This window comes from Mustela lutreola, chromosome 11 (assembly GCF_030435805.1).
Source record: "Mustela lutreola isolate mMusLut2 chromosome 11, mMusLut2.pri, whole genome shotgun sequence".
In the NCBI taxonomy this organism is placed as follows: Eukaryota; Metazoa; Chordata; class Mammalia; order Carnivora; family Mustelidae; genus Mustela; species Mustela lutreola.
This window is the reverse complement of record NC_081300.1, coordinates 69,472,739-69,496,462: the sequence shown is the minus strand read 5'-3', so window position 1 is coordinate 69,496,462 and position 23,724 is coordinate 69,472,739. Positions and strand designations below refer to the sequence as shown.

The window sequence follows — 23,724 nt, the reverse complement described above, 5'->3', positions numbered from 1 at the left end:
CTCAAGTATACGATTGTGAGAGTGGAGAAGGCACTAGAATCCATCAGAACTGCACCTTTTCCTCTGGCTTCTGGATTTCTTCCTCACCAATCTTCTTACCGATGGCTGTTTCTTCTACACCAAAGATGTCAGTACGCCGCTCAGCCAACTGTTTCAAGCTGCTTTCAATATCCAGACCTGGATGCAGTCACAGAACGGAGGCAGGGGACAGAAAGGAAACTAAAACCACGTGCCCTTCTAACAGAGAGCCCCAACTCTCCTGGTGCAGAGTAGAGGCTAGTCCTGTGGGGCAGGCTGAGTCTGGGTCCCAATATAGCATGCCCCATCTCGGAGCCTGGGGAAGCCCAACCAGCACTAAGGCTGTATGCTAGAGCTTGTCCAACCACATGACTTAAGAAAAGCAATTGCAAGGACTGTGTCATGGCAAGTGGCAATCAGGACTACAAGCTTACTCTCCTGCCTCTGGGACAGTTTTCTTCCCATCGTGTCTCATTTCAAAGCACTAAGGGTGCTCCAGCCAGCAGAGCCCTCATTCTAAGACAGCCCCAAGATGGTCAACTTCCCCGGCTCTGGTATGTCTGGGATGGCGTCCATGTCAGGTGCCTGCCTTTGGAGGAGCCTTATAAAGAGTGCTTCTGGAAAATGGGGAATTCTTTTGTAGCATCACAGGCTGTACCTATCCTCACAAATTTTTGTCTGACCTCAGATGTTGCTCTGTTTGGTTAAAACAAACTGACCACATTTCAGAGATTCCCATGGCTCAAAGTAAGTCCGGGCTGAGTCAGAGCAGGGGTTTGGACTGGCTGGGAGAACCCAACCTCACCTGGTGCATATACTTCATCATCGCTCTGCTTCTCCCGGATGGAGCGATCTCGCTGCTCTAGCCAGCGGGGATCGAGAAGCCCGATGCGCATGTGCTCCTGCATTTTGCTGGCGGGGATCTTCTCCCCCGTGATTGGAGACACAAGATACTCATCTGGAGCAGGGGCTGGAGGCAGGGGCTTGGAAGCTAAAAGGAAAGAGATTTCTGAATGAGAACACTGGGAAGCAGCCAGGGTTAAGGGACTACGGTTTTATTTGTGTCTCCCTCATCTGAGACCCATCCATTTAGTGCCATGCTGTAGCCCGCCTTGTGTAAGACACCTTGGCACCAGAGATGACTCAGCTCTGTTCCCCATCACCAGGCCTGCGAAAGAGGGGCTATCGATGCCTTGGTGATATGCCACCTCACCCCCTCCTAGAAACAGACAGCACTGAGGAACATGTGAGGGCAGGAAAGAAGACCCTACCTTTGGGGTCATAATCCTTCCGAACAATGACCTGGTCTGGAGTTGGGGGCAGAGGAGGTGGCATGGGTGTCTCTGGGGGTGGGGGCACTTTCTGCCCTTCTTCTTCATCATCCGAACCCTGAAAAGCAAAGCAATGGCAGGACTCAGAAAAGAGCCAATAGGCCACCTCCCTGCAGCTAAGCCCTGGCGGCTCTCAGGGTGGCAAAGAGCCTAGGTCCCTGCCAGCCAGCATCCATGTGCTAAGCCTCCAGGGGCAGCCGAGGCCAGGCGGCAGCTGGCCAAGCTCCTTCCTCGCAACATGAATGGGAGTTCTGGGGGCCGTGGTGCTAACACTCCGCCCAGGCATTTCCAGCAGCTGGCACCAGGCAGTCCCAGGAGGCCAAGGGCAGTTAAACATGCTGGGGAGGGGTGCGGGGGGCAAGTCAGCACTCAATGGTAGCTGCTCATGGAGGAACGCTGGGAGGGAGAGAAAAAGTCAATTCCCACAGACACAGGGGCCATTCTTCTCACACACAAATTCTTTCCAAGGGGAGGAGAGCTGCTTGGCTCTGAAGACTCTATGCCTGCTGGGAAGGGGTAGAGGTGGCCGAAAGGAAGCAGAGGCTACACTAAGAAAAGCTCTGTGAACTGCTGATCATTTGGGCCTAAGTTCAAATGCATCAAAGCATGTGGTGCAAAGTATTCCCTTACTGAGAGTTGGCATGGGGGCAGGAGGGAGCAGGGCCTCTGGGCGAAGCCGGGAAGGTCACAGAACAGAGCCAGCACAGCTTTCAGATCCTTGCCTATGAATGAATCTTTGTTGCCCAAGCTGGAAAGAGGCTCTATGCTCCCTGGGTCTGGGCAGCTGCTCAGCCAGCATGCCTTATTCGGGACCCACGCCTCCTCTCAAGGATCACAAGGGAGCTGATCTGAAATGTGAAGTGCACCCCCATACCAAGCTCCAGAGGGAAAGGCCAGCTTGTAAGCCCTCCCAGAAGCATACCTCGTCCATGTCTTGCACTTGGGTGTCCTGGTCCAACTGCGAAGGAGGCTCCTCCGCCTTCTCCTGTTTCTCGTCCTCATCATCAGACTCGACCTCCATCTCAACCTCTTCACTCTCCCCAAACTTCTCGTAGCGCTCCTGAATGAGAATTCGGGCCCCCAGCTCCTCTGGGGTGGTGGGGGGAGGGAAATTCCCTGGCAGGGGGTAATCCAGAGTCAAAAGGAGACCTCCACAGACACTCCTTATCAAAGGCCTGCCCCTTGATCTACCCTCTACACACTGTAAGCTCTCCCAGCTCCAGACCCAAGGTCTGGCACATTTGCTCAATTGGGTTAAGTGGGACAATGTGGCAAATCAGAAGTCTTCTGGCAGCAGAGATAAAACAGATAGATAAAACCCTCTGGGGGGACTATAGTGCTCTGTGGGAAGAGATGTATACCTGAGATATTCCAGATGGTTCCAAGCTCCTGGCTCCCCAACTGGAGTCACAGACCTACCTTGCTCATTGGGCTGGAAGTCCACTGTTTCCACCACCACAAAATCATGCCAGTCAATCTGCGCATAGGCCACCCGCTCCTTCTCCTTTTCCTCCTCTTCCTTCTTCCTCTCTCGCTCCTGGAACTTGGCCCACTCCACCCGGTAACACACCTGAGGAGATAGGAAACGGCACAATGCTAAGCTGAATCAGGGTCTGTTCCTGATGGGTCTGACCCCTCCAGCACCTTCACCCAAGCCAGCATCTCCTTTGGAACAGGGAGCTGCTCAGCCTACAAGGGCAACTTCCTGGCGGAAACTATGGTATATGCATTTGGTTTCAGTCAAGCCCAGTGCCCAGACAGGAAAAAAAAAAATCTAAATGCCACAGAAACCTTGTGTCTAGGCCTCAAGGACAGCCATTTGTTATAACCTCAGAGTTTTCTGCTTGAGTTGGCAAGGGGCGTGATGCTCACAGAACAGCAAGCTCTGTCCCAGGAAGTCTGACCAAGTACCCATGAGAGAAGCAGTGGTCTGAGTGCCTGAGAAACAAAGCCTTCATGCAGCCACCCAAAACAGGCAGTGCCAACTGGCCTTCTCTCCTCAATTCTGAAAATGTGGGGCTTCAAATTGCATCTGGCCAGAAACAGGCCAGAAAACCTGTTCAGGAGTTGGCTTCTAGTAAGGGCAGAAAAGAGAAAGATCCAGTAAAACTGAAAGAAAAGCAGAAAGGGAGCAGAGAGCCCAGGATTCTTCAGCCTTTGTGGCCACAAGGTCTTTCTTTCCACCACTCCTGTGCCTAGAACACAACAAGGTCCTGCCCTGGAGCCCATTTCCAAATATGAAACAACCCACACAAGGTCACTTGCATTGAAGTAACTAGTTATAATTTAGTTTACCTGGTCCAAAACTTCTCGGGGGTTCTCAGCCTCTTTCTTGAGCTTTGTAAATAAGCCTTTAGGAGGAATCAAGATCTGAAACATGGGAAGAGTTAAAGCAACTGTCAGTGCAGCACAACCCAGGACAAAGAGGGGGCTTCCCGGGGCTTGTGGAACGGCATAGGACAAGCAAAAGCATGGGGTTCCACGTCCCAATCCCAGCTCCACTTTGCGCAAGTCACTTAACCTCTGTAACTTGGCTGTCTTCTATAAATAGTAACATCACTGCTTAAAGGTGGCACAGTCAATGTAAAAGGCAGCTGCAAGGACGAGCAAGAAAATCCACAAAAGAGCACTACCCACTACCCAGCGTACAGTCCACATGCCCTGGCTGCTCTCAACACGGGGCTGCTACCACCCTCTGGCACATGCCACCAGGCCCTTTCGCACATGCTCACCTGATGATCCTACTCCACACTACTGCCCACAGATCCCAACTCCCACATTCTGTCCCCTGCTTTCCGTTTCTCCATAGTATTTATTACCATCGGACAACCACTGACATTGCACTTGCTTTTCGCCCCCCTCACCAGACCAGAAACTCTGTAAAGACAGAGATTTCTCTGTCTTCTGTTCACTATTATATCTCTAGCATTTGAAAGAAAGTCTGACACTGAATATATAGTTGATGAGACAATGAATGATGGCATTGTTCAAAACAGCATAAATCCCAACAGTTTATCATTGGTAAAGTGGCTCAGCCCTACTCTATCATCCCTAGACCTCTACCTCAGAAATAAATCTGCCCTAGAGTCTCCAATGACTAGAGACCGACACCAGTGCCCTCAGGTTAGAGTACTAAATGTCAATACCCAAGTCCTGAGAGAAAAGGAATAATAGGAAAGTAACAGACTACAAAGGGATCTGGGGACGTTTAACCCTGGAAGTGGTCCACTAGGTAAAATCAAGGCAGGGCTCCCTTAAAATTGTTACCGTGTAATTAATTACACTAACCCTCTGGCTTTCCATGATTGTTATTTTAATGACTCTACCATTTTTTTACTTGATCATTTTCTAAATACACACATTTTTACAATTCTTTCTAGTTACATACTTAGAGTGAACTAAGTAAATTATTACAGTCCTTTCAAGCCAGATATTTAATGTGTTGTTTCTAAATATCAAGAACAGATGTACAAACCAGGCAACTAAAAAGAGAATGCAACCGCCACAAGAAGTTGGGGGGGAAAAAAAGCACCAAAAAAACAAACCAAAAAAAAAAAAAAAAAAACAACAACCCAAAACCCAAGCCACTAGCAAATCTGTATCAGCGTGCTTTGCAAGAAATTAACAATCTAACTGTTTTTAAATACTAATACCCACTTGTCCAGATTCTTGATTACAACAATGTAGCATGAAATTAAGATCTTCTTGTTCCAGACCCTGAGGCCCAGATCTTAGGGGCTAGAGTGAAAATGCCAGAGTTCAAGTTCCCAGCTCAGCCCTGACAAAATTAATTCTCTGTGCCTACTTCCTCTTCTATAAAAATACGTACAGCAGTGGCTAACTTATCAATTACCACAGATTAAATGAGAAAATGCTACATATATAAATATTTCAACAATACTGTCTATATCTCCTTAAGTTACACTGTCTCCCAATGCTTACTTAAATTATATTTCTAATCCAAGGTACTTTTTAGGGTGAAGAACAACATAGATGTTGGGGTCAGTGCAGCTACTTACTAGCTGAGAGACCACGAGTAAGGAACTTCAACTCTCTGAGCCTATCTCTGCTTTTGAAAAAGGGGAAGGGGAGGGGGAATACTTCCTGGATTCTTATGATGATTAAACTGGGCAAAAGAAGGCAACTATTGGGACGCCTGGGTGGCTCAGTTGGTTAAGCAGCTGCCTTTGGCTCAGGTCATGATCCCAGCGTCCTGGGATAGAGTCCCACATCGGGCTCCTTGCTCCGCAGGGAGCCTGCTTCTCCCTCTGACTCTGCCTTCCACTCTGTCTGCCTATGCTCACTCTCGCTCGCTCTCTCTCTGACAAATAAATAAATAAAATCTTTAAAAAAAAAAAAAAAAAAGAAGGCAACTATTAAGGGCTTCCTTCTTCTTAGGTCCCGTGCTAGGCAACTGAACATTCTGATGTACTTAAAAGCAGCTAGCACTTGGCCTTGTCACATAGCAAGCACCATCCTAATGGCAGTTATCAATCACATGTTTCACTGCTCTTTAAAATCAGCAGTCTAGGGGCACCTGGGTAGCTCAGTGGGTTAAGCCTCTGCCTTCAGCTCAGGTCATGGTCTGAGGGTCTTGGGACTGAGCCCCACATCAGGCTCTCAGTTCAGAAGGGAGTCTGCTTCTCTCTCTCTCTCTCTCTCTCTCTCTCTCTCTACCTGCCTCTCTGCCTACTTGTGATCTATTTCTCTGTTAAATAAGTAAATAAAATCTTAAAAAAAAACAAAGAAACAAATAAAAAAAAACCCCAGCATTCTATGCTACATTTAAATGGCAGAATGGAATAGAAATCAAGACTTTAGGGACACCTGGGTGGCTCAGTCAGTTAAGTGGCTGCCTTCAGCTCAGGTGATGATCCCAGGGTTCTGGGACTGAGCCCCACACTGGGCTCCTTGCTCAGAGGAAAGCCTGCTTCTCCCCTGCCTACTGCTCCCCCTGACTGTGCTTGTTTTCTCCCTCCCTCTCTCTCTGTGTCAGATAGATAAAATCAGAATAGATAAAATCTTTACTTAAAAAAAAAATCTAGACTGTACACTGAACTGGAATTTTTAACCTCTGCCCGAGGGCCCACAGACGAGTCAAGTTCTTAGAGACACAAGTAGATACAGTGCCTTCCTGCCCTAGGCCCAGTACCCCTGCCCCTGTCCTGCCCAGGCACCTTGGTGTACTGTTCCACCAGCTTCGTGAAGTAGTTGAAGAGGCTATGCTGCGGGCGGAGGAAGTCAAACTGGTAGTTACGCTGCTCCTTCTGCATCAACTGGGTCAGAAACTGGCGGCCGTTCCTGGCCACAAACTGAGCCGTCAGCTTCACCACGTCCAGGTCAAAGGCTGAGATGGAGGGGGGGTCTGCTATGAACTCAAACTCAGGAGGGGGCTCTTTTGGCACGATGGTCTCTTGTATCACCTGGGCTTGAACCTAAGACACGGAGAGAATGTGAGGCTCGAGAGAGGGTAGGAAGACACTCCCGACAGGATGGCACAGGCCTCCACATTTCTGCCAATCACCTGCACACCACTGGCCCACAGTGTGAGAGAATCCTAACTCACAAGAGCACTGATTTCTTGGCCAACTGTGGCCTCCACTCCCTGAATGGCTTGGACCAAGAACCATGCCCCTCTGTATTTCTGTTGTGGCCATGAAACCGAGGGCCAAAATCGGGTGGCAGAAAAAAATCTGACTAACACATGCCTTATTAAATCCCACCCCAGGGGGATGAAGGATACAGTCAGCCCTACACTCTGCAGAGGACCCACTGGACAGAGGACTTCCACATTTGTTACCTCGCCTGACCTCCACACAAACCATGTGGTGGACAGAATTACTACTGTGAATCCCTTTTACAGATGAGGAAACTGGAGTAGCCTGAGGCTCTAGAAGTGGTAAACTACAATGGAAGGTCACAAAATCTATTCCAACCTTTATTTCCCACTGTAAAACAGGAGGTAGCCTTTGCCACCATGCTCCAGGAATACAGCAGAGAGAAGGGACTAGTCTAGGTCTATACAGGAGGCAAAATGTGCCAGCCCTTCTTGTCTTAACTGATAACCCTAAATGTCCCTAGTGATGGACCTAGAGAAGATTAGGGTATTAAGGTGGGCCACATGGAGGGACCCCAGGAAGGTGAAATGGATGGGAGGGATGGCTCAAGGGGCCCACAAGCCACATCACAGCACTGTCCTCGCTCCATGGACAAGGCAAAGAGGAGGGCCAAGGGCCTAAACTCTGGATTGCTGACCGTGTGGCCTGGGTCAAGCGTACTTCCCCAAGCCTCAGGTTCCTCATCTGTAAAATGGTCACTTTGCTGTCCTCCTCACGAGCTGCTGGGAGGTGCCAATGAGACTCCTAAAATACTGAGCACAGAGCTGGACAAGCAGTACTCAAGAAACATCAAAGGCCACAGCACTTTGCTACCTGAGCCTCAGCGTCTTCATCTGTGGATAGAAACCTCATGTCTCTCCCTGGCTGGTAGTGAGGTTTACACAGCAGAGCTCATTACCTTCCCCTCCATGGCCTGCCTTCCCTCTCAGCCCTGGGGATATGAAGGAGGGGATGGCTCTAACCTTCTGGGGCAGCTGCTGCTGGGTGGCCTGCTGCTGCTGCTGCATGACCTTGGGGATGGCGGCCGAGGGCTCCTGAGCCTTCCCCTCCTTGAATTCGCTGACCTTGTGGCGGTAGTAGGCATGGTAAGGATCGTTAGGGTTCAAGAAGTTAAACTTGGGATTGTTGATCTCGTTCTGTCGTATCCTAGCTTCAAATTCAGGTCCGTTTCTACAAGGAGGAAAAGAGAGAATTAACACCACAAGCCTGACAATTGCCTAAATGCAGAACACTGCCCCTTCAAGCCCCCTACTTGCCACCACTTGCCACTCAAGCTAGCCCAGGCCTGAGCGCAACAGAGGTCCTCCTCGAGGTTCCTAGTGTCAGTGGCCAAAGTCCTCCGCCTCCTCCAAGGTTGGGCCAAGCCTCCACAGGGTCTCCCAGACCTCTATTGCTCCTGTAGCTCTTCTGCTAGTCCTGCCATCCCACAACTATCTAAACTCATTGCTTTTTTCTTTGAATAAATTTATTTTAAAATGCAGTTTAAAAAGAAGACGTATTACTACTTCACATAAAAATCAGTAGAGCTTTACACTAACAAAAGGAAACATAAAATTAAACACAATGAAAACAAAATAGTATCATTAAAGTCTCGCTCCAAGTTTGCAGAGATGAAGGCCAGTTCTCTTAGTTAAAAAGGGAGATGACAGAGGGCTGCAGTGGTGTTAAGGATACTCTAGCACCAAACTGACACTTTGTCCTTTGGGTAACCACAAGGGTTGGAAAAAAACATCTAAGTGTAAACAATTTCATGTAATGCTTTGTCCAAGTACCACCTAGAATCACCTCATTTAGTACTGGGTGAGGCCCACAAAAGAAACACTGTGCTCTCCAAGGACCCGGATCTGTGCTGCTGCATACGGCACATCCACATGACAAGAGAGCTTTAGAAGGGAGATCTCCCATCTCTCCCCGTACTGAGAAAGTTTCCCACATATACCCTAGGTCTTTGCATGCCTTTAAAAACCTCAGGACTGGGGCACCTGGGTGGCTCAGTTAACGGGTTAAGTGTCTGCCTTTGGCTCACGTCGTGATACTCATGTGCTGGGATCAAGCCCCACATCAGCCTCCTTGCTCAGCAGGGAGCCTGCTTCTCCTTCTCCCTCTGCTGCTCCCCCTGCTTGTGCTCTCTCTCTCGCTATTTCTCTCCCTGTCAAATAAATAAATTCTTTATAAATAAATATATAAATACCGCAGGATTAAAAAAAAATGTCCCTCTCATGATATTTGGGGAACCCTGATTTTAAGGAGTCCCAATGGTAACATTTCAAGGGTGTCTAACATATATAATACCTGTGTCACTCAAAAAGCACAATAAACTTAAAGACATAAGATATGGACACATACATGTTTTGAGTTCACTTCTGACTCACCAAGTTACCAAACCTTCCACTCTCTCTTTTTTTTTTCTTCCTTACTAGATTACCAGGTTATTATAAAAGGATATTTTAAAGAATAAAAACAAACGGCCAGATGAAGAGTCACATAGGGATAGGTCTGGTAGAGTCATGAGCACAGGAGATTCTGTCCCTAGAGTCTGGGGTACACCAGCCTCCTGGAACCCTCTCTGATGTGTTCTTGTTCCGACATGGAAGCTCTCTGAATCACTCTGGTTAGGGTTTTTTAAATGAAGACTTCATGCCACAGGAATGATTGATTAAATCACTGGTCATTGATGACTGAACTCAATCACCAGCCCCTCTCCCCTCCCCAGAAGTCGGGAGTCCAAACTTCTCTGTCTCAAATTCCCATGTGTAAGATGCAGCTAATACGACCTTCTCTCTCTACCTTGGAGAACTCAGAAGATCAAATCAGTTAAGGAGATGGCTAAGTCTTTTGGAATCATACAGCAGTCTGAAATGCAAGGGCTGTTATTCCTATGAAGGCTAGAAAGGGCTGTTCCATAAACACTAAAGATGATGTGGGTATTAGATGTTTGTGGTGGGGCGCCTGGATAGTTCAGTCAGTTAAGTGTCCGACTCTTGATTTCAGCTCAGGGCATAATCTCGGCTCAGGGCATGATCTCAGGGTTGTGAGATCGAGCCCTGTATCTGGCTCTCCACTCAGTGCAGAGTCTGCTTCAGATTCTCTCTATCCCTCTCCCTCTGCCCCTCCTCCTTCTCTCTCTCTCTCTCTCACACACACACACACACACACACTTTCTCTCTAAAATAAATAAAATCTTTAAAAAAGATGTTTGTGTGGCCTCTTCCCTCACTCCTCCAGCCAGAGCCCCGCACTGAAAAGATGCCCTGAACATATCAAGAGATAGATGGTTCCAGGGGCTGCTGGCAATAGCAGCTTCACACTCTCAAGACTTTCACACCCTGGCCTTGCTAGCTGGAGGGCGAGACAGGGTACAGGCAATGCTGTGCCACAGATTAGCCTTCGTACCAAACTGTGCCATGATGGTGCTCATCAACACCCAGGCTAGGTCCTCTGCAAGTTCTGGTCACACTCTGTAGCATGAATAACGCCATGGGGTCTTAATTAGGCAATGTATGAGTCCAACTGGAACCTCATGCTTGGGGAAGAAGCACCTTCCACCTTCTGAAATAATGCAAACTACACACTCAGGTACTGATAAAGTAGGCCATCATGCCCAGCAAACACCCAGGGCAGACAAAGGGCTGCTCAAAAAGGGTGGGGGTGGCTCTGCTTGTCTCCTCCATCACTGCCTCCTAAGCCATAACCTCACCACATCTGGGAATAATCTTAAAGAAAATGAGAAGGCAGGAATGTTCATTCCAAGCTATTCTTTTCCTTTAAATTAACTTAATGTTAATTTTAGAATTATGTTCTCTAACACAAGGAATAGATTTCAGCACAAAAAGACATGATTCTGAGTCAACGCAGCTGGTGGGACTTTTTAAGGGTAATTTCCACTTCAGCTTCTTGACAGGAGAATGTAGGAAAGACCAAACCTAGAGAGGAAAAAAAACTTCTTTCGGAAAAACATACTCAGTGATTTTAACTGAATGCTCCATCAATCAATGTGTGAGATTCAACAGAAGTGGAAAGATGGTCCCATATGCTTCCTTTATCCCAAAGTGAGATGATGCTTGTCTGTCCCTCCATTGCAATGTAAACGAAAGCAAGTCCACAGATACTTAAAAATGCCTACAAGGCAATCACCTAAGCCAAAAATAAATCTAAAAATATGGATGCATACGTTTTTATTTTTAAGAAAACTTGGATACTCATTTCTGTGTCAGCAGAGGCTGGCACAAAATTATTGGAAAGCTACTTGGCAAAATGTTTAAGAAAATCTTTAAAAATGCTCTTTAAGCCAGTTATGTGCCACATAGAATTTTCTTCTAAGAAGACAATCTAGAAGGAAAAGAAAATGCTCAGATTTCCCCCACAGTTTTGTGTGCCAAACTGAAATGCTGGAAACAACTTGGAGGAAAGGAGAGAGGAGACAGCCAAGTCAAGGGAGGCCTGTCACCTCAACATGGTGCGTTGAGGACAGCGCAGCGGCAGAGGACTGTGGAGCAACAGGAGAAAATGCTTCTAACACAGCACAAAGGGGAAAAGCAGGATGTGAAAGTATCTACTAATATTACAAGGGTCTAAAAAAGGACGTCAAGGACCAGAAGGAAACAGGAAAGTGAAAACAGCTGGTAGAAACTATTCTGGTAATGAGACTGTAGTGATTCTTCCTCTAACACCCTTTTCCTATTTATTCTGTTTTTAAAATTATCAGGGCAAAAAGAGAAGCATGAGCGTTGCTATGAGACATTGAACATTTATCATAAACACTTACTGCCCTGAACCTAACATTGTTCCCCCAAGCACAGAGCAGATTTAATGCAATACCCTGGTTAAGCAAAGCCTTTGAAATGTGAGGCTATGAATCCGCATGGAGCTTGACAAGTAAAAGGCCTCAAAGTAACCTATGTTTCACTTTATTAAGAGGCTGGGAAGGAAGAAACCCTCTATTAAAATGTACTGTGATGGGGATACTGCCTTGGGATCACATGTGCCTCTGGAACACATGTGCCCTGACTGAGGGCAGCGGTCTGTTCAAGGCGGGCAGCTGCTTACATGCAATGAGTTGTCCAGTTTGTTGACAAAAGCCAGAAATCTAGATTTACTGTGCAAGCTCCTCATTTTTAAATGGTAGCAACTTATTCAAGTTTTTAAAAAATACATTATTGTGACGGTGACTGGGTGTTTCAGTTGGTTGAGTGTTTGACCCTTGGTTTCCGCTCAGGTCATGATCTCATGGGTCATGGGATCAAGCCTGTGTCAGGCTCCCTGCTGAGTGGGAGTCTGCTTGAAAATTCTCTCCCTCTGCCCTACCCTCTCGCTCCCTTCCTCTCTAATAAATACATCTTTAAAAAAATATGTATCATGAGGAAAAACAACAGCTCTATAGGCTGCATGTGGTCTGCTGGCTGCCAAAAAAACACTTCAACTGGTGTGTGGGGGGTGCTGACCTTTGGAGTCAAGCGGCCAGAGGATTCCATCTGAGGAGCAGGTGTGTGTAAAACATGATGGGGAAGGATGAGAGGAATTCGCACTGACTTCCAAGTCATCCACAAAGACCACACTCAGTCCCATTCCCTCTCTCCTGCCTCATAAGAACTCTTAGCTCGTATTTTATTCCATCCTGCAGAGGCGTCAGTGGAAGCTGTGAGGAGCACAGTTCTTGCATAATGAGAATGACCAACTCCCTTTTTATGTCTTCCTCCGGCCAGCAGCTCAGACACAAACACAGACACAAATACTCTCCCTGACAAAACAGCTTTCCAGGCACTTCCTCAGGCCTATTTTGGAAGCACAGGTTCCTGGTGCTTCTGGGGCTGGGTGTGATTCACATTCTGTCACTGCCATGCCATGCCGAGACACTAATCCTGACCATGGCCCACCTCACCAGCATGCTGTGCTGTTAGATGAGCTAACGGGCCCAGGCTGACAATGCAGAAGCAGCTATGTTACCTGGCCACAAAGCTGGCAGTCTTGTCAACGATATTCCTGACTTCTGGAGGAGGATAAATAATTCCCACTACTGGCTTGGAGGGGGTAGAATCCTCCTTCGAAGAAGCTTCTTCTTCTGTGGGCTGTGAAAACAAGAAAAGGAAAATAACGTCTTGAGGTTCCTGATATGGGGGACTGAAGTCAAACTCCTCTAAAATCATTGAGAGCATGGACTCTCTCCCAGGGACTTTCCTTGAGTTAAGACCTTCTGCTCCAGAAAACCGGCTCTTAACTGCACTGTGCCTGCATGGGACTCTCCTGGGGAACCGGTGGAAAGAGCAGCCTCCTTGACTCTCACAAGCTAGCCAGTCTGTGACACCAGGAACCTGGATTTTTACCAAGTGGCCAGACGATTCAGATTTGGGGGAGAGGGGAAAGGATCTGACCACATTCTAAGAAACCATCTTCCAGAATCCAGAAGGCCATGTCTTTACCCAGGGATGTTCCTGGCACGGAATATTTAATGACTGCTGAATAAAGATGGGAAACTCCGCTGGCAGCGCCTTATGCCCTTTCCCTCTGCACCTATTCTTGTCTTAACCACCACTCAATGCTCAAATGTTCTGTGAAACCCCACTGAAATGCACAAATCAACTGTCCCATAAATTCCAGTATTCTTTCTTCACCAGCTTCTTTCCATTAGTAAACAAAGGGTGAGTCTCTCATCTGGAAAAAAAAGATAGCAGTTCCCTGCCTTCACATTCTTTTCTGCTGTTACACTCTCCCCCTCTTCCTCTGATAGCTAAATATCCTGAATTTCCACAGTCTTGCCCTTCCCACTCCCCCCCCCCCCAATCTGGTCCCCATCCATTTCAAGTGCCCTTCCAAAAGTCAAACATGACTGCCTAGAGCCAACTATAGCCAGCATCTGGTCATGTGACCAGTGACCATTCCTTCACAAAACTCTCCACTCAACTCCCATGCCCCATTATTTGTGTCTTTCCTTCCTGCTCACCACTCCACCTGAGCGAGTTTCCCTCCTGGCTCCTGTTTCACCTCCTGCCCTATATTAGGGTTCCCCAAACTTCTATTCTCCACAGTATTCACACTGTACTCAGGCACTCACAACTATGGCCTTTACTTCCCCTACCACCTTGGGACTGAACAATCCCACCCAAAATGATGCCTCAGATCACTGTTATGTGTCATAGAATTCTAGATTGAGCTGGCTCCGGGGCAATTTTCCTCTCAAACCGCTTTCCTCATCAACGGCCAACCACGCACTCAGTCATCCAAGTCAGAAACATGGCCCTCTTCTTCCTTCCTCGGCCTCCATATCCAATGGTAACAGTTATCAAGCACACAGCAGGTTCCATATACCTTTCTAAAAACTTTAAATATATTAACTCCACAGCCCTTATGAGAGGCCCATGATGTGAATACTCATTACCCTCATTTTACCCGTGACAAAATCGAGGAATGTAAAGCTTAACTAGCCCAAATGGCAGAACCAGGAATCCAACACATCACTTGAGCTGAAGAGCCTGCACCACCAGTCATTGCGTGACTTGCGTTTGCCCATCCAGTCTGTCCCACCCCCGCCCCCAACACACCTAGGGCAGGCGCTCAGCATCTTTTGAGTAACTGTGCTCCTATATATTCTCATCACTACCTGCCTACCTGAATTTCTGAAACACAGATGTCAGTTATCCAGCTTCAAACTCCTCCTTTTCTCCCCACTGTGTACTAGGAGAAGTTCAACCGCCCCCAAAATGCATCTTTTGCTACCACTCTCCCACTCCTAAACTTCAACAACACTTTTTAATTTACTCTCCACCAGAGATACCAGGTGATCCCTACCCTGGTGTCTTTGTAATTATCTGGTATTACCGCACTTTTCCCCAAGTGACTGGGAAAATGCCAGGGATACAGATGTACTTAAAATGGACCTCTTCTGTCATGTACTCTGCTATATTCCCAACCCAAAGCAGTGGTCCCCATACAATATGTGCTCAATAAACGTTTGCTTAATGAATATAAGATGCTGTTAACCTTTCCAATCACCTGTCTGGCAAACTACTAATTCATCCTTTTAAAAGCAATTCACCTATCACTCATGTGGGTTTCACCTACTTTAATTCTCCCTTCACACCATCAAAGAAATGTTGATTAGTTTCTTTTGTACCTGATCGTTATAGGGCCTATCACAACATACTGCAATTATTTACACACCTCTTTCCCCCTCAGCTGATTTAAGGGCTGGCTGGTATCATTTATGGTGATCGAAACAATAACCATTTGTAGAATGTTCACTTATATGGCTCCCCACTTAGAACTGTGACCTCCCTAAACTAGGTATGTTTCATTCATTCTAAACACCAGCCTTGCATGGTGTTTAGCTTAGAGCAGATGCTGGGAATTAACAAAAATGTACCGTACAGGTTGGAAAACTAGGGATTACTGGGCAAAAACCGGCGGGCTGGGCAGGCGGCGGTGGGGGACGGCGACGGTGGGCCCAATAACCACAGAAAACCTATGGATGGGCTGGATCAGTGCTTCTCAAACTTTAATCAATCACCTTGAGATCTTGTTAAAATGCATAAGTATTTAGGTCTGGCATTTCTAATTAACTCCCAGGTGATGCTGATGCTGTTGGTCCGCGGACCACACTTTGAGAACCACTGTTCCAAGAGCGCTTCTTTTGCTACCAGAAGAGAGCGCAAAGCGGGAAGCGCGCTGCCTCCTGGGACTTGTAGTCCGTCCAAGCCCTCGTAAAGCGGCCGCTTCCTCCTCCGCACAAGTGAAGAGGGCCCGCACCGGAGGGGAGGACCCAGGCCAAGGATTGGGCTGCCGGTAGAGGTGCGGGGGTCGCAGTACCTGTTTGGGCTCGGTGGCCACGGGCGGTGGCGGGGGCACCGCCTGCACGGGTCCGGCCGGCATGACTGCGACGCTCAGGGCTGCCAGTCCGCCTCGCTGAAGGTGAGCGGTGCTGCGTCAAAGCAGCTCCCCGCACGGACGACACGACAAGCTCCCAAGATGGCGGCGGCCGACAGAGTCGTCGCGGAGGAGGGGAGGCTGACGCACTTCCGGGACTGCCCCTTCTTCGTGATGCAACGTCCTGCCCCCTCCCTGGAGCTTTCTGCGCGAGACGCCGTTGCCATGGCAGCGCTCAAGGCACCGGGCTTGGATTTGTGGGGGATGCCCTGAGGCGCTGGCGCGCTGCCGGCAGTTCCAAGAGCCGACCAGACCGCAAGGGCTGAGGCTGCGACGCAGGAGACTGGGGAGACGTTCTATACCACTCGCCGGACGCTCTCCGCACACACCCCACGGCCCTGGCCCCCTTCTTTACTCCAAAGGTGGGTTCCTCTCTCCCTCCTATTGGCCGGTCATCTTGGAGAGCCCCTTCCCTTATAGCCTGCTTCCTCAAAGTCCCGCTTCCCTCCTCCCTTAAACTCCTCTTCTTTCGCTTCACGCCTACATCTTCTGAACCCCCTTTCCAAACCAAGTCCCAAGGCCTAATTCTCTTTTAGGACTGCCTTTTCTAGGGTCCACTCTCTGCCTTCCATAGGCTGGCCCCCAAACCCCGCGGACCGTCTCGAATCAAGACTTCTTAAAGCTCCATCCCTCACTCCCAAAGATGCGTTCTTGCTGACTACTTCCCTAGCTTCCCCGAGCTCACCTCGAATCCCGCCCTTCCCATTTCCTCTCCTGAGATCCTGTCCTCCTTGTTCCGTCTCCGCTCCATCCCAGCGCCGGACTGCAGGCCGGTTTTTAGCCCATGCCTGGATAGTTTGTTTCTTCACCTGTGAAATGGAGGCGGGATAGGAAGAGATGCCCTCCCAAGTGTCTTACCCCATCCCTCTTTTACACACACACACACACACACACACCATAACTGGTTTATGTCGTTGTAATAACGTAGAATGATGATAGCTAGGATTTATTGAACATTTACAGTGGCCAGATCTTCTGCCAAACACTATATGCATTACATCTCTAATTTCTTTTTTTTTTAAGTTTTTCTTTATTAATTTGTCAGAGAGAGAGAGTATAAGCAGGGGGAGTGGCAGGCGGAGGGAAAAGCAGGCTCCCCACTAAGCAAGGACCCTGGACTCCATCCCAGGACCCCCATCCCAGGACTGGGGACTCCATCCCAGGATCCTGGGAAAATGACTTGAGCTTAACCGACTAATCCATCCAGGTTTCCCTACATCACTAATTTCTTAGAGCAATTTATTTACAGACGAGGACAGTGAAGGGCAGAGTTGGTGGCATGAGAATCCAAACCCAGGCCATTCTTACTCCTCTACTAGTGCAGCTATTCCTTTGTCTTCACTCGGTCCCTTCATTGTCCCCCAGGAATCCAGGCATTAGCAGTCCCGAGTCAGAGGCTGACAACTGGGATATATAGATGGTTTCAGAATTTCCAAGTGTTAGGGCAGCTGGGGCACTGACCAGGAGGTAGGCATAATCTTTACCAGAGGAGAGAGTCCTAGGACTTAGAGTAAGAAGGGGCTTGCATGTTGAATGGGAGTGGAGGAAAGACTCCTGCCCTTCTCTGCAAGTCAGAAGTCCACCTTAAGCATGAGGGAACTGGGGAGACGGCAGAGTTAGCTGCTATTCCTTCCATTGGTGATGGCCCAATTAGTGCCATCACCCATATGACCTCAGGAATAGTCAGGGCAGGGCTGGCAGCCTCAGGCTCACGATTCCACTCAAGAACCAGGAATTACAGAGAAAGCCCACGTCACGTGCTCCTTCACTTGCCACACACCAAAGTGGTTCTCAAAGCCCTGTTTATAATGGCAAATCCCAATATTCAGAAGAAATGACGTAAGGTAACCTTGGATATTTTTCAAAGTTTTGTTTTCCTCTTCCATATTGCTGATGCTTTGGCATTTGTGGCTGCTTCTCAGAACCAGAATCTAACAGGAGTTGGATCTCAGAGGGCCCCAGATGGCAGCTGTAATTATCTGAGGCCAGTGTTTCTCAGTGTCTTCACAGATAAGCTCCCAAGTCCTAGGTGCTTTGCCACCTGAATATTCCTCCTCCCAGGACAGCACTGCTTGCTTGCTTGCTTGCTTTCCTCCCTCCCATTCCTGGAAGGAAAACCAAAATGTTTCAGTCTGTTATTCTCGTTGGTTTCTGCCTCATTCCTGGGGTATATAAAATCTCCCAGGTGGCAATATCTCGTGAGAGTCCATCGCTGCGGCAGAGTATGTGTGTGGGGATGTGGGCCTGGGTGTGTTTGTGAGTGTTGTAGGGTGGAGACTCGTTGCCCTGGGGGTGGAAATTTATCCCCAGTAGAGATCCTCAGAGGGAAATGGTGGCCTCTAGGGACAGGGCTCCACGGGTCCTTCTCTGTCCCTATTCTTGACGTAGTGCCCAGGATGCCAAAGGCATGCAATCACCATTTGCTTACCGAACACACAGGATCTGACCCTCTACACCTCCACTGTTCAGTACGGTGGCCAGCCATCCATGTGGTGGTGCATTTGAAAATGGTGACTGGTCCAAACTGAGATGTGCTGCAGGTGTCAAAGAGACACTGGATTTCAAGACTGAATGTAGAGAAGACTGTAAAATAATCTTAATGGTGTTACGTTGATGTCATGTTGAAGTGATAGTATTTAGAGTTTATTAGGTTAAATAAAATATTTAATTAAAATGAATTTACCTGTTTCTTTTTACCTTTTTTATTTGGCTAGTAGAAAATTTAAAATCCCATGTGCAACTAGCATTATATTCCTTTTGGACAGTGCTGCCCTAGAAGTATCATGGCTTCAAGACAGAGCAGAGATGTTGGACTCAAGAACCCTAGCTCCCTGAGTGACCTTGGCTTCATCCCCTAATTTCCAGAGCCTCAGGTTCCTCATCTGTATAAAGGAGGCAGATTCAGGAAGTAGTGCACAGTAGGACCTGTGGTCAGAGCTTAGCACTATTAAAGCACCTCTGTGCTCAGGCTCAAAACAGGTGAGCCCACATGAGCTTTCCCTCACTTCAGCCCTCTGGCCCTCTCCTTCTGGTACAGCCTCCTCCCTGTCCCGCCAGGAAACTTCCCTGAGATCCCACTCACTCACTCTTGCTTTCATCCCTTCTCAGGGACTGAAGAGTGACTCCAGGCCAGCCCTGCACTGGAGACAGGAAACTAGGCATCTGGGTGAGCCTCTGACCTGAGTCCCAGAGCCCACAGACCAGACATCCAGCCTCACAGGCAGGTACCTTTGCAGAGGTGAGGACAGGGCCCAGTCCTCTGAGAGGCCTGAGAAGCCGGCTCAGTCTTCAGGAATCACCCTTTGGTGCCTTTGAGTGTCCCAGGACCTGTGGGCAGCAGCTGGCTCTCAAGTCCTTTCGCCCAGATGGCCCGATCATACCATAGCGAAAGATAGTCCATGTGCTTGCAGGGAGGCAGATTGCCAACTGCAAATAATTACTCAAATAATAATCAGTGCCAGTGTGGCGTATGCTGGGAGGGAAAAGCACAGAATGCTCAGAGGGGTGACAGGTGAACTCACCTGGCCTGGGGACATGCGTGAGCTGCGTTGTCTGAAAGAAGTGTGGGGAGGAAAAGGCACACTCTGGGTGAGAAGATGCTGGGGTGGGAACAGACCACACAGGGCCAGAGCCCAGGGAAGTATTCCAGTGTTTATACTATGAAAAGCCATTCAAGGGCTCGAAGCAGGGGGATGAGTTGCCTTTTAAATGATCATTCTGGGGACGCCTGGGTGGCTCAGTTGGTTAAGCAGCTGCCTTCGGCTCAGGTCATGATCCCAGCGTCCTGGGATCGAGTCCCACATTGGGCTCCTTGCTCCGCAGGGAGCCTGCTTCTCCCTCTGACTCTGCCTTCCACTCTGTCTGCCTGTGCTTGCTCTCGCTTGCTCTCTCTCTGACAAATAAATAAATAAAATCTTTAAAAAAAAAAAATAAATAAATAAATAAATAAATAAATAAATAAATGATCATTCTGACCATATACAGATGGATGAGGTGGTGCTGGACAGAGGGATGAGGGTAGCCCCTCCGGGAGGCTGTGGCAGTGGTCTGGGGAGAAGAGGGAGCATGGAACAGCACGACGAACACAGTGGTGGGTTTTCAGTGTGGTCTGAACACAGGACTGGCAGCCTTAGGTGCTTGGATAGGGGGTAGAGAAGGGAATCCGAGGAAGTGCCCAGTTGCACATAGTAGGGGCGCCCTTTTGTTACTGAGTGAGGTTGGGCTGGAAGTAGGTCAGAGGAAGAGAGATTCCTCCACCAGGCCTGGACTTGCTGAGGCTCAGGGAGATCAACCATAGCCTAAATACTGCCCAGGCAGCCTCCGCACTGTAGGGAGGAGCTGTGGTACAAGGAAGCACTTTCTGCAGCTGAGAAAGCCACAGAGAACAAGAGACCCTGCTGTAGGGTGGGGAGAGACCAGGGCTGCCCAGCTCTGAACAGAGAGAAGAGGGTCACACTGGCAAGGCCTGTGATGAGCCACTGGAGGGGTCAGGACAGTCATGCTTTTCCACCTTCTGAGTCAAGGACCAGGGGCCATTCATCCAAATCACTGGCTTCAGTGGTCCACGGACTCCAGAGATGGATGAGAAGCGCTCCGTGTGAGCTGCAGGGGGAAGAGGGGGAATACAGAAGGTAGGCAGTGGCTGCAGACAACGATGGTGTTTGCTGTTGTTACTGCTAATAACAGTAATCACCAAACTAATGGTCACTATTTCTCGAGAACTGTTACTCATGTCTTGCCATGCACCAAGCGCTTTACTCGTGGATACTGTTAATGACCTCACAACCACTCAGCCTGTTTGGGGATGGTGTCCCCATCTTACAGCTGAGACAGCTAGGGTTCATAGGGGTATAGTGACTTGCCTGAGGCCACATAGCCAGGAAAGGGCAGGACTGGAACTCTCTGCATTCACATATAATAGGGCCCCTGTCACCAGAGTGACAGATTTTCAGGTTTTCCTCCCTTACACCTTAAGACAAAGTTAAGGTATTTAAATTTTTTTGTGTGGGTTCTTTTCATTTCCCTATTCAATTACTCAGTATTCACTTGCCAGTGAATGTCTACCATGGGCTAGGCCTTAGGCTTGCCATACTGGGGATACCACCTTGGCTAAAGTGAACTGAGGACCTGGCCTGGAGTGTGGAGGCCATTCCAGCAGAGAGGGATCAGGGTCCAGATGGGGGAAACCCAGAGAGATGATCTTGCCCAACCTGAAGAGTGCTCAGGGAAGGTTTCTTGGAGGAGGTGATATCCAGGAAGCCCAAAGGATGGGAGGAATTAGGCTGATGATGGGAATTGGATGGGGAAAACATGATTCAGACAGAGTGAACAGATGGGCCCAGGTTCAGAAATGAGTGCCTACACCTGAGCTGCTGGTGGAGCTGACTGGGGCTGAAATACAGAGTATGGGGTGGTGGTGTGGGGACCAGAGAGGGCTGCGGGGAGAACTGCGGCCAGAGGTGGCCTTTCTCCCTTAGGAGTCCTGAGGGGGCGTTGACCAGTGTGACCCGATCTGATCAGATATGGCCCAAATCTCTAGAGCTGAAGTGTATCATTGGAGGGGGCACCCCTGTGGCCCCGCCAGAGACAGCTGCAGTGGTCCAGGTGGGAGATAGTGGTGGCTGGGTAGGATCCAGCACTTCCTGTCATGCTGTAGCTACAACTCTCTCTTAGTTGACTTACGGAGCTGGGACTTGGGAGCGTGGACGTGGGGCAGGGGGATAAGTGGAATTCTGGGGAGGTCTCTTTACTACCCAGGTATTAAAGGGCCCATGGCCTGGGCCTGGGAAAGATTTTTTCCCAGGCTCTAGGTAGGGCTTTTGGCCTAGGACCCACTGGGCAGAGCAGGATTTTGGGAAGTTACCTCCAGCAGCAGCCACATGGTTCTGGCTAACAGGGATCCTCTCTGCTCACCCCAGGAGCCACGAGGATGGCCCACCTGCTGGGCAGCCAGTCCTGCATGGACAGTCTGCGTAAGGACCTTACCGACCTGCAGGGCGCCATCGTGGATGTGTTCTCTCGTGCCGGACCCGTGCGCTTCCCCTCCTGGAAGTTCCCTGATCGTGTGGCCTGCGACCTGGACATGGTGGCCCTGTTAGAGCATTATGACCACGTGCCAGGTGACCCCGAGTTCACGCAGCTGTCCCATGCTGTTCTGCTGGAGCTGGTCATCGACAGGTGAGGGCCTTGACCAAGCCCAGTGATCTTGGGGTGCTGGCATCTGCCCCTTAAATCAGTAAACCAGCCTCAGGATCCGCCCCTTCCGCCACCATCAGGGATCACATCAATATCAATAATCACCTTTAACTGCGCGCCTGTCAGGAGGCTGGCCAGCCCAAGGCCCTCACTGCGATCTCAGCTTCTGTCATGTGCTGTGCTTTCCCATCCTGTCCACCTTTGGGGAGCTGTGGGCCCCCCTCTTGCTCCCTGCAGCTGTGCAGCTCCGAGGGCCACCTCTCCAGCTTCCGTCGGCCACCTACTTAGGGCTTCTGTGCATCGGGGACACCACAGCTGCTGCTCAGAGTTTCCATCCCAGGCCCTTTGTCCTGGTTTCTTGAGAGCTATCGCATTGTCAATGTGGGTCACAAGGTCAGACACAGGATGTGTTTTTCCAGATTCTGGCCCTATTGGGAAGATTGCCTCGTAGCCCCGCCACTTCAACACTCTCGTTAAACTTAACATGGCCATCAGCTTTTCACTTCCTGAGGACCACCACCTGGCTCCCTGTGACCAAAACCGTACATGGACTGAAGTCATGGAGGCCTGATAGGCAAGAATAGTTTGGGGATGACTTGCCTGGGGATAAAGAAGCTAGTGTTAAAAAACAAAAAGAAGAAGAAGAAGAAGCTAGGTTTACCAAGAGTCCTGGAGGCACACTCAGGATGAAAGTATTCTTTGGAACCCGTGAGAGGCTAAACATGTATAAGCACAGAACACACTTCCTTTTTTTTTTTTTTTTTTTAAAGACTTTATTTATTTATTTGAGTGAGCGCACATGAACAGGGGAGGGGCTGGAGGACCTGAGGGAGAGGGAGAGGCATGCTCCCCCCTGGGCAGAAAGCCAAACATGGAGGGGGGACTCCATCCCAGGACCCCTAGGATCATGACCTGAGCCAAAGGCAGATGCCTAAGCAACTGAGCCAACCAGGTGCCCCAAATATACCTTCCTCCTCCCTTGCTTTTACCTATGTTATGCTATGCCATCTGCTAGGAACCCCCTGCACACCCCTTCCTGGTCTGGCCAAGCCCCACTCAGCCATCAAGGCCCAATCTTGCCACGCCCCTATAAAGCTGTTGCTGACATGTTTTCCCCACCCCTCTGTCAAGGCCATGCTCTGACTTCTTTCCAGGCATTTTCCCACCCCACCCCACCCCTAATGCTGCCCAACACTGTGGCAGGCACAGTTGTCCCCATTCACAGAGGAATACACCTCAGCTCAGAGAGGCAGTTGGTGTCTCCTCCTGCAAGGTTTTGCCTGCCCAAGATACCCCGTGGGTTTAGGATGACCCCTCTGCCCCCAAAACAAGGCAGGGTCACTTACCTGCTCAGTATGTTCTATAAATACAAGACCTCTTCCTTTAAAGTAGCTTGGTTCCGGGGCACCTGCGTGGCTCAGTGGGTTAAAGCCTCTGCTCAGGTCATGGTCTCAGGGTCCTAGGATCGAGCCCTGCATGGGGCTCTCTGTGCAGTGGGGAGCCTGCTTCCTCCTCTCTCTCTGCCTGACTCTCTGCCTACTTGTGATCTATGTCTGTCAAATAAATAAATAAAATCTTTAAAAAAAAAAATAAAGTAGCTTGGTTCCCCTGCAAAATTCAAACTTGTCCTTCTAATGCCTGTCTTC

At 49.1% G+C, this 23,724-nt stretch overlaps 2 protein-coding genes across 7 annotated transcripts in view; one reads left to right on the top strand and one right to left on the bottom strand.

Annotated features, from left to right (window-relative positions):
• The window catches only part of SF3A1 (splicing factor 3a subunit 1), a 20,402-nt gene extending 4,443 nt beyond the window's left edge, over positions 1-15,959 (bottom strand). Inside the window, exons 1-10 of the mRNA XM_059140526.1 lie at positions 15,767-15,959; positions 12,911-13,032; positions 7,930-8,137; positions 6,527-6,784; positions 3,645-3,719; positions 2,769-2,919; positions 2,272-2,465; positions 1,290-1,407; positions 824-1,009; positions 56-177 (exon numbers count right to left, since the gene is read on the bottom strand). Coding sequence (XP_058996509.1) covers positions 56-177; positions 824-1,009; positions 1,290-1,407; positions 2,272-2,465; positions 2,769-2,919; positions 3,645-3,719; positions 6,527-6,784; positions 7,930-8,137; positions 12,911-13,032; positions 15,767-15,829 — 1,497 coding nt within the window. The 5' untranslated portion in view covers positions 15,830-15,959. The remainder of the gene's footprint in view (positions 1-55; positions 178-823; positions 1,010-1,289; positions 1,408-2,271; positions 2,466-2,768; positions 2,920-3,644; positions 3,720-6,526; positions 6,785-7,929; positions 8,138-12,910; positions 13,033-15,766) is intronic.
• Positions 15,953-23,724, top strand: part of CCDC157 (coiled-coil domain containing 157) — a 19,214-nt gene continuing 11,442 nt past the window's right edge. For 2 of the 6 annotated variants that reach the window (XR_009346093.1, XM_059140527.1), the window contains exons 1-3: positions 15,953-16,245; positions 18,992-19,103; positions 21,802-22,060. Coding sequence is in view for 5 of the 6 variants with exons in the window: in XM_059140527.1 (XP_058996510.1) it covers positions 21,813-22,060 (248 nt within the window). In the remaining variant the exon portion in view is untranslated. Of the gene's footprint in view, positions 16,246-18,991; positions 19,122-21,801; positions 22,061-23,724 lie in introns of all 6 variants that reach the window. The other 4 variants (XM_059140530.1, XM_059140529.1, XM_059140528.1 and 1 more) reach the window with 4 other exon arrangements.